At 34.6% G+C, this 14,897-nt stretch overlaps 1 protein-coding gene across 1 annotated transcript in view; it reads left to right on the top strand.

Moving 5' to 3' along the window:
• The window catches only part of LOC121857503 (sodium bicarbonate cotransporter 3-like), a 104,089-nt gene extending 102,542 nt beyond the window's left edge, over nt 1-1,547 (top strand). Inside the window, 1 exon segment of the mRNA XM_042353590.1 lies at nt 1,138-1,547. Coding sequence (XP_042209524.1) covers nt 1,138-1,197 — 60 coding nt within the window. The 3' untranslated portion in view covers nt 1,198-1,547.
• Nucleotides 1,548-14,897: the final 13,350 nt, after the last annotated feature.

Raw genomic sequence — 14,897 nt, 5'->3', positions numbered from 1 at the left:
GTTATTTTTCAACTCATAATTTTGGGTAGATACTGTACACCAAATCTTCATTTTTAATGTTACAGTGTACAGTACAGTTAAAGCTACTTTTAGGGGTAAATCTAGTAATATGAACAAAGTCTTCTCAGCCAGTTACAGAGAAGGTTTACTGTAAATTTTATACATTTTAGGCCTGGTGCTCCAAATTTAAGAAAAAAAACCCTATCAGGTAATCCCCAGGTCCCAAGCTTGCAGGATAAATGGTACCAAACTGTAGTTGTCTTCAGTACTTCACTGTTACTTTCTTGGTTGTCTTGCATCTCTCTCCACTATTATTTCCCCCACTTCCTCTTTGAGGAAGTTTATGGACCCCTTGATCCATCCCATACAGAAGTAAAAGAGGAGAAAAGATAACAAGAATTACATAAACAGATACATACCGGTAGATATATATATTCAGTAAAATCATCATACAAATGTAAATTAACTCAACATGTTTAATGGCAATATATATATATATATATTACCACAAGATGTAGGCAGATAGGCAAACAATTATATTGTACTACTGAATATAAAGGATATGTAAGTATATACTGTATATAATCTTTGATAATTTTGTTATTGAAAGCTTTGAATGCCAGATAATGCTTGTACCTATTGTAACATCCACATGGGCATCTTAAAGTGCTATATATTTTCATATTTCATGAACTTTTGTACTGTTGGATAATGTTTGTATGTATATAATGGATAGTGTCTGTTTGTAAAATTTTTGAGTTATTGCATTTCTTGATAACCGAGGAAATCTTACCACATGCCATCATCTGAATGCTCCTACTTAAACTCTCATTGTTTTTATAATTTCCTAAGGTAAAACAACATTCTATTTATTTTATATTTATGTTTCAATGTCTTCTTAGTGTTGAGACAACAGTGATGTTACTTTACATCAATGCATATTATCAATAAGTAGATCATTTAATCACTCACAGGGGGCAAAATAACCGGTATTGCATCGCATTTTGCAACAGAAGACTCCCTCAAAGTGAAGCAAATGTAAAATTACATAATATTGTTACTGGAGAACACATTTTGTAATTTATTCTTTTAAAACTATTTCACTGTTTGACTCAACAACATACCTTTTCTCCACAGATTGAAGGTCCACGACTCCAAAAGAAAGGATCCATTGTAAGTGCAGAAACATCGGTGTAACAATGTACGCAAGTAACCACCAGGTTACTGGATGACTATGAAGTTATCTTATTGCACAAGAGAAAACAAGTAGAGCTGGAGTAACAGAGCGCTCTCGGCACCAAGTTTCTGAATTAATGAAAGAGTAAGCTTATGAAAATGTATCCATAATGGTGAAGTATATACAGTACTTGTACTCGGTAAGTGTATTTTGCTTTATCAAAATGTATCACTGTTCATGAAGAAAATGAAAGTCAAGCAGAAATAATATGTAATCAGTTGAGCATCTACAGGTTGACAACCCTTTATCCGAAATTCCGAAAACCGAAAAGCTCTGAAAACCGAAAGTTTTTTATTTTTTTTATTTTTTTTAACAGGGATTAGCCCATCGGGGCCTGGGGGCAAAAATGTAATAGTAATAATAATTATAATAATAATTATTCATAGTAAATAAAAAATTTAATACAAAATACACCCAAATAAAATAATAATGATAATAATAATAATAATAAAATATAATAATAAAATTAATAATAATAACAATAATACTGTAATAATAAAATAATAATAATTAAGAAATACAAGAATGAAAAAAAGATAAAAAGTGAGAAACACGACCTAGACCTAAGAATTATTATTATTTTTATTATTATTATTATTATTATTATTATTATTATTATTATTATTATTGTTATTACTATTATTATTATTATTATTATTATTATTATTATTATTATTATTATTATTATTATTATTATTATAATTATTATTATAATTATTATATTTTCGCCCCCCAGGCCCCGATGTGGGTCAGTGACTTGTGCCCTGGTGGGCTAATACAGACATAAAAAAAAAAAACTAACCATTCTGTAAACCTAAAAATTCCGAATTCCGAAATGCCTCTGGCCCCAAGGATTTCGGATAAGGGATTGTCAACCTGTATAAACTTTTGCTCACAAATGATTGTGTTTCCATGAAAATAAAACATTTAGAACAGCTAAACTACACTATGCTGAACATCAACATCAGTAAACATGAAGTATTTGATAATACAGTAGTGGTTAGTGGATAAGGGTCTAAAATGCACTAGTAATATGATTGCTACTATCCCACATGCATATACAGTACTGCCAACAAGGCTCTATATAGGGTTAGTGGCAACTGTTACAGACAGATAGATCAAAACCCATTTCATTGCCAATACATTCTTCCCATTGTATTTGTGTAATGTTTTAACCTCCCCTTCACCACAAACCAAAACTGTGGTACAGTATTAATGCATTATTGGGTGCAGGGTGTGCATGCATCAGGGTTGTGGATTGTGGTAAAGATGGTGAAATCTTTCACTTCATGAGAAAAACCTTTTGGTCTTTCTCAAAGCATCTAAATCTTCCATTTATTTTAACAAACACTCAGTTTGCTTAACATTATTGAAATGGAGAAAGCATATAACTGTACTGTAGTTGATTTAGTAATTATTGTAACACGAACTAACAAAATTAATTTAAATGAACAAAAATATTTCTATGTTAGACATAAATCCTACAGTGAGGAGAATTTCTCTATACACTATAGGTATACAAAGTATGTATTACAGTAGTATGTCTTTAAACATTGTAAAGTAATATACAGTACCCATTAATACTAGTACAGTATTGTGGATAATTAACAAAAAACTCTGCAAAATAGTACAGTATAATTCTTGAAGTAAAAGAGCTCTAATCTGTTTATAAGTACAGTAGTATACAAACAATACCTGTTCATGAATAAAACATTCACCAGCATACACAATAACCAACATACATATAAGGATTATGGCAGAATATTAGAATGGACAGATGATTAATAACAGTAACTGGAAATCAATGTAAGGTGATGAACAGCCAAGTATGTCCGCAGTTAGCATGTGCATGTCCAATGACAGACGAGAACCTTCAGTGGGAGAAAGTGTGTGTGTAAGGAGGAACCTCTTCCTTTTAACACTTAATAACTTCCAAGCTGGGGCTTCCATTGGTGACAGAAGCTAACCTATCTACTATCTGTTCTGAGTTGATGATAAATATTATTTTATATTTCAGTGTCAAAATACTGTATCTGCAGACCAAATTTCTAAACCTTTTAACAATGGTATAAAAAATGTTGATGACATTGCAATTGAAAGTTCAAAACACCTCAAGAATTCCAGTTTGTAACTAAGATGATGATGTACTTATCCTACACACAGGCTAGTAGACTATGTAGATTATAACATTAAGTGTCAGTGTTATTTTCACATAATCGATGATCCAGTAGAAATTACTGTATGCGAAAATGGAGTTCGGATTCATCTCATTGTATTTCATTCACTGGAGAGGCAACATTCACATGCAGTATACTAAGCAAGTAATAGAGAGAATTTATTACATTTTGTATACAGTACTGTATACTGTATCGTGATTAGCTATCAGATAAAGGTTAAATGTGTGTACACGTACATGGCATTTCATGTTAGCTTTGGGCAATACCATTATATATGAATATTGTATCTTTTCATTGCATATCATATAATGATCTGGTTGTACTATACAGTAAACCCTCGCCCAACGCGTGTTGGGTAAAATCGCGTTCGGCAAACTTAACTTCTTGTGGGAAAAATGGGGTGACGAGATCGTGGCCACATATGGACTCTTATCATGTGAAATGCATACCTTTTAAATATTTATATAATGAACAATTATGATAATAATAATAATAACATACCATAAACAATTAAACATATTAATGATAAGTATTATAAAATCATATTACTGTACTCACCGATCCATGGTTAGATGATTGTAGTGTAATTATGATGACGAAGATATCGTAGATGTTGTGAAGCCTTCTGATGACGGTGATTGATAAAACTGGAATTATTTTTATTTCTTAAGCCAATGGATCATCAGAATCATCAGCTTCAGGCTCCAGATCGGCAGATGATGTTGATGGTTAAGGTGACCGCGGCCTCGAGAAGAAATCTGTTATTTTTTGATTGCTTTTTCTATACAAATCTTTCAGAATTTCTCTGTGTGGCACAAATATCATCAAGGGCCCTTTTGAACTTTAAACTTCTCTCCATTACTGGATCTGTGTCAAAACACAGGGCTCAAAGTTCATTTGCTTTCAGGAGGAATTCAGAGGTCGTCTTAATTGTTAATTTAGGTTTTACGGGTTCCACTTCAGCATCATCATCATCATCACTTTTAGCATCATCTGCTATAAGCTCTTCAAGCTCCTCATGTGTTGGTTCTTGAAAATGCGAGTCCAACAGTTCATTCACCACCTCCTTCTGCATGTCATCAAAGCCCTCACTTCTAATTTCCTTTGCAAGTTTCATAATTTCTGGAATTGCTTACTTGGAAATCAGTCACAGTCACAGCATCACTCCCTGCCCCCTCAGTTTTTACAACATGAGCATACAAGCTACGTGCTTTCTCATGTAGTATTGCTACACTATCAACAACATATCCTTTCTCATTCACTTATCCACTGATCCAAATATTTAATATTTTTTCCATTTTTTCTAAGTAGTGATCTCTCCTTGGTACTTGGGCTGCCTTAGCACTAAGAGATGCAGATGCTTTCACACTTGCACATATTTTGTCCTCACAACTACGAATTGTGCGTATAGTGGATTCATTTACAGAGTTCTCACAGGCAAGCTTTGCTACATGCGCTCCATCACACAGCCGATCTAAAATCTTTATTTTCTTGGCTAATGTCATCACTTTCCTACTTTTCTTGGGTGTACTAGCATTACCTCTGCGTTTGGGGGCCATACTGCAAACGCAAATACACAAAGCAACGCAAAAACACAAAAAGTCCAAAAACTGCTTAGTACGATGTTGATGATACTAGCGCGTAGAAGAGACTAGCGAGCATCTCCAACTGGCATGCGGCTGAGACAAAGCAGAGGAGGAGGGAGGAAGGCGGAAGCGGCATGTTGTCAACTCGCTTGTATTCAAATTTTCCGTGTTGGGCAAATTATTTGGTCACATATATTTAAACGAGTATAGTCAAAATCGCGTTGGAAAAACCAGCTTTGGGTGAGGGTTCACTGTATTCTGTAAACTGATTGCTATTAGTACAGGTATTGATCTAAATATTTATAATGCTAATATTTTTATGCATTTATTCCATTTTGCTCTTGAGAATGTAAAAGCACAAACATCACCAATGATAATACTTCTATGTGAAACAGGTTTTGTTATGTCAAAATCATTTATGCTACACTGGCATCTTCATCATTTACAGTAATACAGTAGTCCCTCGCCAACTGCAAGGGTTAGGTTCCTGAAAATCCTGTGGTTGGTAAGACTAAAGGCTTATGGGAAATAAGGAGTTAGGTTCCACAGCAGCCAATAATACCTACCGAGTAACTAAGTTGCCTGTTCGTTTGCAAAACAATACCTACATTGTACATTCCATTAAATTTTAGTCAAATAAATATACAATAGCATAATATAAATTAAACAGTCATATAAATTTAACAGTTTAAGGGGTACCTTCATTGGGGATGATGGTGGATGAGGATGATGATGTGGAGGGAGAGGTGGTTGTCATTAGGAAGAGGGGTACACAGGCTCACTCTCTTTTGCACTTTCCCATGTGCCACCAACAACACTAGCCCTTTTCGTAACCTCAATTTTCTTAATCGTATGAATCGAGGATTCGTTTACCCCCCATGGTGTGTCCCATTGATGCTACGCTTTCATCACACACACTAGTCTATCAAGCACCTCAAATTTTTTTTCTAGAGTCATTATGTTCCTTGCCCTCTTCACCTTTATCCCTAACAGTCAATGCATGCTTAGGAACCAGAGTTAAAGGCAAAATCAATGTTATTACTGTAGAAAATATGTAATAAATATCAAGTGTATGGATCAATAAAATACATCTGCATGGTATGAGATCACAACACTGAGAAAGCGTGGCAGGAGGCTGGATGCTACACGGATGAATACATTGGAACACGGTGGGAAAATGAGGCCACAGTGAACTGTGGATACTCGAAATTCAAAAATGGTATACAGAGTAAAAACCGTGGATACCCAGAATCCATGGTTGGCGAGGGACTACTGTATAGTACTGTAAATGGATTACATTGTTGATCATTTGATGTTTAAATACAACCATGCTTCAAATTTCCACTCATATCTTTACCCATTTAATTATTCATTCTTGAAGGATTAAATGCAAAAATTACCATCCACAAACTTTAACATGTACTGTACTGCATATGAAATGAAACTTTAACAAATTCAACTTTATTTTAAAGATAAATAAAATTCATATATTACAAATATATTTTTTATCTGATCATATTTTTTTTTGTCTTTTAAATTTCTAAACAAATCCATTGCAGCCTATAGTATAAAATATATTTTCAGCATTTATTACATATCAACCACAAAACAAATAAACCAGCCTGTTACCTTTGGGATACAGGGTAGCAGACAAAAAACCTTACCTAATCATAATGCATGAACTCTACTGTATACTGTATTAGAAGGTGAATACACAATACAGCCAAAACACTTCAGACACTAGAAGTTCTAATCTTAAGAGGCTCAAGTTATTTATATCATTTTTGGGTAAACATTCAATCTTGACAGGTCCTGATTCCCTTATTTGTAGCATTCAGCAACTAGTGGGTTACCCCACCTCCTTGGCAGGATGCTAGTCCACTGAAGGGTTTTTCCATCATTGGCAAGTGCACATAATGGTGTAGCTACTTTGTTTGCGAGGTGAATGCTGTCCTACTATGCTACATGATGATTGACCTACGGCTTTTTTTTGGCATAAATCATGAGTCATTAAGTATTTATTAGAACAAAAATTGGTCAAGTAAATTATCAAGTAAAACTACTTTGGAGAGGATGATGAGTAGGTAATAGGAAGCAATTTATGATCACCAAATGAGAAATGGAAATGTTTGTAAGAAGGTGCTGAGTTTGAGGACATGTGCTGAACCACAACTTCAGTAGGGTTATGGAGACAGTTTTTCCCTGACAGCAATACTTTCCTTTGGTAGTAGAATTTATGTGGGTAATCCTAATCAGTAACCCTAAGCGTCATGATTGTTGGGATATTTGAGAGGAACCCGGTACAGCAAAAGAAAGAGAAAGATAACACGCTCTTGCTAGGAAGTGCAGTAAACTCACACACTTTTGTAATAATCCTGGCCAGGCTGGGTTACTGTGTGACCTTTTACATTATGAATTAGGTTACAGTATTCTCCAGACATTTGTCCAGTATGACCCTGCCTAAAGTCAGACATGGATACTAAGACCCAAGGAAATTAGAATTTTAGAGTCTCCTTTTTATTGAAGAGCAAGAGACACCTACACTAAATGAAAAGAAAATCAAATTAATAGGATAGATAATAATACACCTTGAGGCCCAGCACCAGCGTCTACATACAGGTCCAACCCTCACTCTGAGAGGACTTAACATTCATAAAATAATTTGCTCATCATACAGATAATATGGTGTAATGCTGTGCAACACTGTAAATTAAATGTAAATATGCTAAAGTAGGTAACTTGTAACAGAGGCAATCACAATATTCCGTCAGTTGGTGTTATGAACGCAGATGTCAATTAAGTCCTTGGCATATTTTTTACTTCAACTAAATATTAAATCTTATTGTATATCTAGATATTTTCTTTAAATAGATTTCCTAAAGTACTGAATTATTTTTAGATGTGAAAAAGCATATCAAAGAATGTAAGGAAGTGTACGAGGAAAATGAAGGAAACGGCTGTAAATTCTAATTCAAGGTCTTCGCACATAACTGACACCAAAACATAGAGAGAATCTCTAAACAGAAGTTATCTTACTTATTTTCATCTCCTTCGATGACAATCTTTCAGGAAAATTGACCAGCTTTTCCTCATCCAAATAAAGACCAATAACCTGTTTTAAAGCAGACAGCTCAAGATGCAGATCACAAGCCCTGGGTGGCATTACTCTCAATCATTAGAAAGGGGAACAAAGTAATGAGTACTGTAACACTTTGCATCAGGAAACCACCATATTGTACAATACACAGAAAATCTCAATTTGTTATAGCAGATTTTGTTATTCATGAAATTTGCCAATAAACCATAAAAAAAAAGAATGGCAACTTTTGTACAGTAATGGTAATCATCTGTAAAAATAGTTAAAATCTATTAAGTTTTCATAAACACACTATTGCTAATATGATTTTTACTTTGCAAAAATTCTGCACATCCATAATGATCAATGTTAGAAAAATCCTGATTGCAGCAACAAGTGACAGTACAGTGTAAACTTAATTATAATGCCTGTACCTATTGTAATGTTTCTTAATTATGTGGACCAGGAACTTATTTTCGTATCTGTACACAATATTTTACAGTAGGCATAAGCCTTTAGTTACTTTGTGATTGATGCTAACATCTGGTCAGGCAAACTGCAAAATATGTACAGCATGATTTACATTGGGATCCTCAAACTACAGCCTTTAATGGAAGACAAATGATCAGTAATAATTTAACATTAATATTGTTTCATCATATTACTATTCAAATTAGTAAAGTTTTTGCCACAAGAGGTGGCCAGGTCATCTCCTTCAGCAGTCTAAGATAACATAATTTTGGAAATATGTAGATAATTATCAAGCATATTAAATATTTTGTGGTATATCTACATCAAACTTCTATTAAAGTTCATTGCTATTTGTAAGAGTTTTTGTTTGCCGGTTAGACCCACACACACACAAATGACTGCTATTTCTATGTCCTCTTCTAGTAGAGGGGTGGGAACAAAATGGGATGTTAAATATTTAAAATAATAAAATGCATCATCAAAGTAATTTATGAATGTTATAGGCATACACCAGTGGAAGGAGTACCAAGGTGTGGAAAGGTATTTCTATTCACACAGCAATATAAATTTATCAAATTTAAAAATTAATGGCAAATATACTGTACTGTTACTGACAAAATATAATTTGTACTAGTGAAAGGTATAAGATTATTCAGAGTATGCCCTACAAACCTACAAAACAGCACTGTATAAGGTCTTACTAATAATGTAATGAGTTCCAGAGTAGGGTCTTCCTCTCCAGAAACTAATACCGTGTATCTGCAGTATACAGTAAGGCCGGTCCTTGCTCATACAACATTTTGCATGCTAAAACAAGTATACTATTGAGGAGTAAAGTTGAGTTTTATCTGATGCATTCCCTTACAAGAATTTGAGTGGCTGATAGAATGTAAGAGAATTGTGGTCACTTTCTCATTTGTTTCTCTTCATTTTCTGATAAATAAGTTTATTCCATATTTTTAAATAAAAAATAATTCTGATCAGGAATGGTTGATAGTTGTTTTAATCAAATGAGAAAAATTAGTAATAAGATGTACTTTATTTCTACTGTAGTTGATTTTTTTAAGATAATTCTTTTAAGGAAAGTAATTGGGTTTATTTTAACAAGTATTGTACAATACTATGCTTAGTTTTAGAAATTCACTTATAAAATTTATTTGTCCTTTCTGCAATTTCATCATAGATAGCATAATTACAAATATTTTTTGGCAGATCAACAAAATACCAAAACAGTCTGTGCTTTCTTTGCTCATATACATGTGATATTAAGAGGAACAACGTGTCTTTGACTCTTGCAATAACCTGGTGTGTCATAAACTACTTCACTGCATTTGTGTGAATGAGCTGTGCGAGGCAGCTGATATATTGGTTTAACAATATTGTATAGCTTCTACACTGTATTGTATAGTGTTTTTTCAATCTTGCTAGCCCTTTGCAGCTATAGAGGAGGTTGGCCAGAATGAAGAGCATCACAGTTTTCTGTTACCACTGTCATTCGTCCTCTCTAGCTAATGACAGCAAGAGATGGAGAGTCTGGCTGTTCTTAATTCCAGCTACCTAATGCTAAAATATATAATATTGTCAGTATGGTAAATGTCTAAACATTTTGAGTCTTACCCAATGAACTGCAGGTTTGAATATAATGAATCTCATGTAGTTATGTGTAATTAATTTGTCAAAGTCCTTAAAACTAATGACTTTTAAATTTTGGTTAAGCTGTGATTACTGTGACTCATGATGTATTATCTCATAGATTTTTAAATAGATTTTATTTTAAATTCACTAGATTTCTTGTTTGCTACATTTTCAACAGGAAATGTCACTGGAATGCAAGTTTTGGGAGGGGGAACTGCTTGTTATAAGCAAAGCTTTAGATATATAAGGAGGTCAGTCATTTAGTGCTGTACTTGGTGTGCTAGTTAATTATGCCAGTCTAGAATATGTAACTGACTTTGTAAAATGTGTCTATTATCAGTCCAAACCTTTTTATTTGTAATTTAAGAGGCTGCAAATACAATCACTGTCTTTCTAAAAAAAAAAATTAACCAAACCTTAATTAAAAATCAAAATAAAACTTAAAAATGAAATTATTATGAAGTCATAAATTGTGATTGTGTTTAGCTAAATATGTAATTGAAATACTCCCCCCCTGTACTAATGTACTGTACTGTTATGAAAGAATTTCACTTCTATTTTTATAATCCACACCCAGATAGGTCTGGTGTCTGGGACAAATGCCCATGAATTACTTAAAAAAGTCTGGTCTAATGAAACCAATGACGATACATCCGTCAGCCACGCTTATATTGTTTATCACGTTATTCCTGGAATTCTCATTAAATAATTGAGAACTGTCAGAGAGGATTGTAATATAAATGTAAATATGTCAAAAATTGTTATGTATATTGACAGTGGATGTGCTATACAGCATAAACTCTTTTACAATGAATGAATCCATAAAAATTGAAAGCTGAACAGTGAGTGTGATGCCCTTGCATTTTCTAAAATCAGGTCCACAGAATTTTTATCATTAATAGATAACAATGATGGAGAGATATTGAACAAAGTCATTATGTTATCTGTTGTCCATATATCTCTCTGTAAAAAGCAACTGACATTTAAAAGTAGCAGTTTGCCATTAAGAGGGCTGTCACTTGGTACTACAAAATATCTAATATAAAATGCAAGGTGTACTGATCTTTCTTTACCTATACAGTACTGCGTTCTTGTAGTCTAAAAGTCCTGCTTTTAATGCTCTTCAAAGTTTTCTACTTCCACCTGAAATTCAGTAAGCATTGCAAACTTTTCTGTAGGGCACCAACTGATTAAATAAAAGTGCATAATGTTCTGTTACAGTGTTCACAAAATGGCTACTTCCCTTTTCATATATTGTACATTAAGCATATGTAAACCTGATAAATGTGTGCCATGTTTAGAAGATGAAGGTATAGGGTGATTCACTTGCAGGTAGCCCTGGAGTTGCTTGAGAGTTCTGGATTGTTACATGCCAGATATCTGAAGTTATACTGTATAACCATTATTTATGATATAATAAACATGACAGACAAAGAGTGAAACATCTGGAACTTTACTGAAAATACACAAAACACTAATACTGTACTGTACTGTATATCATAAATAACAGATATATTAGCAATATTCTGGGGCTACAAACGAGTGAATCCCCCTGTATAATGATGTTCCAGTTCTGTACGTGACAGGTCAGCATCATGTAGTACGTCTACTCAATAAGCCTATATATGGAACGGCTCCTTAAATACCGTTATACAAAGTTAATAGTTGCAATCTTGTTATGTTTAGTCAAGCTACATACTGTATAGAGTGTGATAATGGTGTTCTTAGTGGATCACATAATCAAATCAATGTAGTAAAATTCTTAAACAGTTTAAATACTTCTAAGATGTGCAGAGGTACAGTAGTGGTAACTGTAAGCCATTTCTTGTAAGTTATATAGAAGTACTGTATACCCTATATATTAATAACTGAGGGAGAATATCGAGTTAACATTTACATTTGTTTTTCACTACAGCAGTGAGGAAATATAAGATTTTATCAATATACTGTACAACAAGGACAAGGGATGATCTCACTGACAATATGTTCATGGCTACACATACAGTAATTTACTTTGTAATTTTTTTAAAAATGGAATTTATAGTTTGGGAAGTAAAAAATCATCACAATACTATTATCAATCCAACAATCACCAAAAATTGACATATTACATACAAGTAAGTAGTAATAACTAATGAATGAATAAAAAAATTCCAGTAATTCATATGTGTCCATAAATATCAATGCAGGAAACAATGCTGGACCCCTGGATTACTGAAAATAATGAATGCATTATAATCGTGCCTAAGCAGGGGGTAACATAACTGATTTAAACTGCAGTTTGACGAAACTCCTATAATGTAAAGTACAGTAAATGTAAATTAACTCAAGTGTTTGCAATAGGCTCATCATTACTGTACACAACAAAATTTGTTGATCAGTTTTTCAAAACTTGTGTATTTTGACCTCTGCTAGGTATACGTCTAAATATGATCCAGTAGCAAGGATAAATGACAATGATGTACTGTTCATCAGTTAATAAAAAAAGCAACCTGCCTTTCTAATTATTTATCAAACTTGGTCCATTCCAAACAAAATATTGGGAATAAGTGAACCATGAAACTAAAATTATTTAACGTTTCCTACAATCATGTAACCTTCCAATACAACTACAGTCGACCCTCGTTAAAACGGACTAATAGGAGGGGAAGGGTGTCCGTTTTAGCCGATTGTCCGAATTCACCGATTTAGGGGTTAATATTGCATTATACAGCTATGTGTATGTTTATTTGAGTGCCCCGTCATAGGAGTCCGTTTTCTCTCACTTCAGCACTCCTGAGTCGTCCGTTTTCTCTTAATCTTAGAGTGCACCAGAGACTGTTATATCTTAGTAGTGACACAGAATTTGATATTGCAACTGGGGTTGCAATTGTTGAGGCAACTTAGGTATGTCTGATTACAGTTGGAATATTCAAGATCCATTGTGAGTGATGTTTAAAGCTTCAACTGTCTTTATGGATGGTAAAACTTGTCAAGTCTGTCAGTCTGAATGGCATGTGTGAGGCCTTGTGTTTGTACAACCGCTAAATATATAAATATATAATGTTATGATAATTATCAGAAACACATAGGCATAACGAGGTTTATTACAAAGTGATGAAAAGGATACTGTACAGTGGCAAGTCCACAAAGCATGTAGCTATGTCTCTTTATTTGAGTGCCCCGTCATAGGAGTCCGTTTTCTCTCACTTCAGCACTCCTGAGTTGTCCGTTTTCTCTTAATCTTAGAGTGCACCAGAGACTGTTATATCTTAGTAGTGACACAGAATTTGATATTGCAACCCCAATTGCAACTGGGACAATCCCAGAACCAGAAATTTGATATGGACAGTTCAGAGTTCGTCCGATTTATCCGAAATCCGGATTAAAGGGGTCCGAATTAACGAGGGTTGACTGTAAATTGATAACATACTCAATTCTGAATGTTTAAGTGAAGGAGGGATTTTCACAACTGATAAACTCCCTGTTGAGAATACTGTTCAATCTCAAATATTATGCAAGTATGAGGTCTGTCCGGAAAGTATCCAGCCATTTACTATTAAAAAAAATATTGCTTACCTAGGACAATGGCGCCTTAGTCCCCTTCAAGGTACTCCCCTTGGGACTTCACACACTTCTCCCAGTGTCCCTTCCACTTTTCAAAACAGTCTGTAAAGTCCTCTTTCAGGATCTTCATCAGCTGCCTCGTCGCATTCTCCTTAATCTCGTCCATGGTCTGAAATCTCCTCCCTTTCAACGGCGATTTTAGCTTTGAGAAAAGCCAGAAGTCGCAGGGAGCCAAATCTGGGCTGTAGGGGGGCTGAGATACTTGGATGATGCGATGTTTTGCCAAAAAAACCTGCACGAGACGTGAAAAATGGACAGGCGCGTTATCATGAAGAAGCTGCCAGTCACCACTTGCCCACAGCTGCGGTCGTTTTCTTCTTACCGCATCCCTCAGCCGGCGAAGAACTTCGATGTAGTACCCCTTCGTTATTGTTTGGTCATTGTAAATGCGACGGTCACACAGTACCCACGCTCACTCAACGGCGTCTGCCGGTCAACTGAGTTGTCCCACGGGAGTGTGGTTGTTCACGCATGCGCAGTACGGTCCTCTCTGAGTGGCTGCCAAGTTACGTCAAGGCCGCGCGACCAGTTCTCACAATATTCACAATGACTGGATACTTTCCGGACAGACCTCGTACAAGTAGCGTAGCGAGCACCAACAGTTCCAGCTACTGATGAATGGCGAGTCCATCTCCGTCTTAGTGGCACAGTGGTTTCAAGGTTACAATATAGCCAGATGTGGGCAATTACTCTATGTTTATAACCAAAAACAATATTGTTGCCTCCAGTCACATATGGTGTACACCCCTTAGTGAGAGATAGACAATATTTCTTGGAAAATTTGGGAATGGAAAGTTTAATTATAATTAAACTATGACAGGGATCTAGTGTATATAAGAAAAATATTGGAGTGGATTTCTTAATAACTGTAAATTATTTTTATTTTTATAGTTTGCTACTTACTTGGATGCCCACTTACTAAGGCTTAACTGTAAAAAGCTACCGTCATAGTAATGTCACGTATAATATTCATAAAACACCAGCCGAGTATCACCATTGTTCATATACATAATGAATCGTGTTCCATTTTCAATTTCAATACAGTTCTCCCCAGACAGTGGAGACAGGGTTAATGAGGAACCTCAGTTTAAATGAAAGAAAATTCAGTA

The sequence above is a fragment of the Homarus americanus genome, unplaced genomic scaffold (assembly GCF_018991925.1).
Source record: "Homarus americanus isolate GMGI-L3 unplaced genomic scaffold, GMGI_Hamer_2.0 scaffold54347, whole genome shotgun sequence".
Lineage (NCBI taxonomy): Eukaryota > Metazoa > Arthropoda > Malacostraca > Decapoda > Nephropidae > Homarus > Homarus americanus.
The sequence above is the reverse complement of the archived record's forward strand: the minus strand, read 5'-3'. Positions and strand labels throughout refer to the sequence as shown.